This window comes from Cotesia typhae, unplaced genomic scaffold, assembly GCF_013202065.1.
Source record: "Cotesia typhae breed Kobodo isofemale line unplaced genomic scaffold, CoteBio_Ctyphae contig_83, whole genome shotgun sequence".
In the NCBI taxonomy this organism is placed as follows: domain Eukaryota; kingdom Metazoa; phylum Arthropoda; class Insecta; order Hymenoptera; family Braconidae; genus Cotesia; species Cotesia typhae.
In genome coordinates, this window is record NW_027423769.1 from 781,323 (window position 1) to 784,493 (window position 3,171).

A 3,171-nucleotide genomic window follows, 5' to 3' on the forward strand; every position below is an offset into this window, starting at 1 on the left:
TTGTATTCAAGTTGCGGCCGTAGATTTCTGTCAATTTGCTTACAACTGTTGTTGAGTGAAGAATTACCGCCAACTTGATGTATAACTTAACCGTAACTGCTGGGAGTCAACACTTACTGAGAAAGCGCTGGCTATCAGGGTAAGGAGTATATATTTTGTTGTATTTATTATTGTAATTACAATATACCATAAAAATTGAATATTTTCAATAGCTAAAATTATTTCTTATGCAATGTCATGTAATTTTATTGCTAACAAAATACCTGTCAGTTTTTAATTAAAAAATAAAATTTCAAAATCAGGTAAATAATGAAATGTTTATTTATTTTGCAAATGTCATGGTGATAATTAATTTTTATAACATATTTGATATTTGATTAGTAGTTTATTGATTTTTTTAATTTAAATTAATTTAATTATTAATTAATTTTTTTTTTTTTTTTAGGAAAATAAAAAATGATCCAATCCTGTTACAAAATATCAGGCTTAAAATTATTAAAATTAAATTATTGGAGCCACACGCGAAGAAAAGGTTCAGAATTTTTAAAACCCGGCACGTGTTTGTGTTCAAAAATAAATAATGATAAAAATTACAGCAATTTTAGCTGTCACGAAGAAAATAATTTTTTAAAAGTGAGAAAAAGTTCTTTGCAAGTGAGAGAATTAAGTGTTGCTGCTAAACTAGTCGATAGTTCGCCGTCAAATGTCAAGCCGTACTTGAAGTTGATGAGAATTGACAAGCCAATTGGCTCCTGGCTGCTGTTCTGGCCCTGCAGCTGGAGCATCGCCATGGCCGCGGCACCAGGTGCCATTCCCGACCTCCACTTGCTGGCGCTTTTTGGAGTAGGAGCCTTCGTGATGCGCGGCGCCGGGTGTACCATTAATGATATGTGGGATCGAGATTTTGATAAAAAAGTAATATCAATCGAGGGTATTTTAGTATTTTAGCTTTATATTAAACGATTTTAGGTGGCGAGGACCAAGGACAGGCCGCTAGTCGCTGGGGATATTACGCCTTTTCAAGCGTTGGTCTTCCTTGGAGGACAGCTGAGTCTAGGATTGGGTATCTTACTGCAATTGAACTGGTACAGTGTCTTTCTTGGCGCTAGTTCACTTGGTATGATTTATTTTATTTTAAATTTTAAATAATTAATAATTTAATTAATTTTTGTATTTAAAAAAAATTTCTCCAATTTAAAAAATTTTATTTAATGTTTTTTAATTTTTAAATAATTTAATTATTTTAATAAAATCAGAAAATGATTGAAAATTTATTTTTATTAAAAAAAAAATTAACATTTAGAAATTTTAAAAAATTACAAATGCAATTTTTTAAAAATAATTTTTTGGAGGAAATTTATTTTTAAAAAAATTAATTAAAATTTAATTTAAAAAATTAAATCAATTAATTTTGTATTTACAGGGCTAGTAGTAATTTATCCTTTAATGAAGCGAATAACATACTGGCCTCAACTAATCCTGGGCATGACTTTCAACTGGGGAGCCCTGTTAGGTTGGTCAGCAGTCCAGGGTTCCTGTAACTTGTCAATATCCTTCCCACTCTACGTCGCGGGAATCTGCTGGACAGTTTTATATGACACAATATACGCCCACCAGGACAAGGTCGACGACTTGTTACTAGGAATAAAGTCCACTGCATTGAAATTCGGCGACAACACCAAACTGTATTTATCCGGATTTGGAGCGTCTATGATAGGAAGCTTGTTGACTTCTGGAGTAGTTTCTGGCCAGACTTGGCCCTACTACGTGGCTGTCAGCGTCGTCGCTGGCCACGTTGTCGAACAAGTGAGCAAAAAAAAATTTTTATACAATTTTATTTTTAAAATAAATTATTATTAATTTTATTTCTAGATCCGAACTTTGAACATTGATGATCCCCAGGACTGTGCGAAAAAATTCATCTCTAATAGAACAATAGGGCTAATTATTTTTGCGGGAATAGTATTAGGAAATTTATTAAAAAATTCACCTAAGAGCCACCAAACTAGCTTGTTAGAAAATAATAAATCACAAATAAAATATTAAATATTTTTTCTGTACAGTGATGAAAGTACAAATAATATTTTATTTCACATGTATATTATATTACATTAAATCAATTAATTGATAATTAATATCTACTATAATTATTATTGTGAGCTTAAAATTAAGAGACATTCAATAATTTTTAGAATTTTTTGAATAAATAATTGCCAAAAAAAAATTATTATAAATGCAATTTTTTTAAATTTATAATAAATGTAATTTTTTTAAATTTATTATAAGGTAAAAGACTCAGATCTAGGCCAGTATCAATAACTGGATCTTTTACCTTAAATAAAATTTTAAAAAATTTTTTTTTTGATAAATTTTATTTTTTAAAAAAATTATCAAATATCTTTTAATTTAAGTCATTTAAAATTTTTGTAATTTTTCCTCTCTTTTAGGTATTTCTTCTTCGTCTCTTTCTCTTTTAATATTAATTGATTCTTTATCAAAATTTAATTCATTTTTAATTTCAGAATATAATTCCTTCTTATCAAAATTAGAATTAGAATTAAATTCTCTCTTAGCAATAGCTTTCTTATAACTCTCTTCATCCAGCAGCTTATCCTTCATACCTTCATGAGCTTTAATATTCGGCAAGACAATAGCAAGATAGCCACCTCGATGAGGCGGCTTCCTGATGATTTCAGGATTATCAATCAACGCCTCATTGATCTCCACCAACTTACCAATCATGCAGCACTTGATGGGCCAGGTCTCCCCATTAGCCAGGGTTATGAAGCAAATATTAGAATTTTCCTGCAGAGGCTGCGCGCCATGCTTGGCTTTTCCGGAAACTTTGTTCGTCGCTCGGTCCAACTTTTCAGTCACTTTGAAATTAATTTTCTCGATCTGGTTGTCTTTCGCTAAGACCGGGTGGCTTGGAGCCAACGACAGCATGCAGATGCGGTTGCTGTGGATTCTGATGCAGATGTCATTGTTCGGTTTCTGTGCGTCTATTTTGAAATACGGGGTGAAGTATCTGTCTGTAACACATGGTAATTCTTCAGACAAGTCCACTTCGTCAAGCATATTGACGACACTGTCGTCTGGCGGGAAGTCGAAGCCGTCGTCACCGGAATCTATTTCTTCTTCTACTTCCATGTCTTGCTTTTCATTGTCCAT

General features: G+C 31.9%; 2 protein-coding genes across 3 annotated transcripts; one reads left to right on the forward strand and one right to left on the reverse strand.

The window, feature by feature from the left end:
- Positions 1-2,135, forward strand: Coq2 (ubiquinone biosynthesis protein COQ2, mitochondrial). Of its 2 annotated transcripts, none has more exons than XM_074251931.1 (5): positions 1-139; positions 446-915; positions 970-1,117; positions 1,424-1,806; positions 1,873-2,135. In XM_074251931.1, the coding sequence occupies exons 2-5, from the start codon at positions 457-459 to the stop codon at positions 2,044-2,046; spliced, it is 1,164 nt and encodes a 387-aa protein (XP_074108032.1). In that variant the 5' UTR covers positions 1-139; positions 446-456; the 3' UTR covers positions 2,047-2,135. The 2 variants fall into 2 exon arrangements, with proteins under 2 accessions (XP_074108032.1, XP_074108031.1); XM_074251930.1 differs by lacking the exon at positions 1-139 and adding an exon at positions 174-302.
- A 25-nt stretch (positions 2,136-2,160) lies between these two features.
- LOC141533201 (protein Abitram) lies at positions 2,161-3,171 on the reverse strand. Its single transcript, XM_074251932.1, has one exon. It carries the CDS (start codon positions 3,169-3,171, stop codon positions 2,416-2,418), a length of 756 nt encoding a protein of 251 aa, XP_074108033.1. The 3' UTR covers positions 2,161-2,415.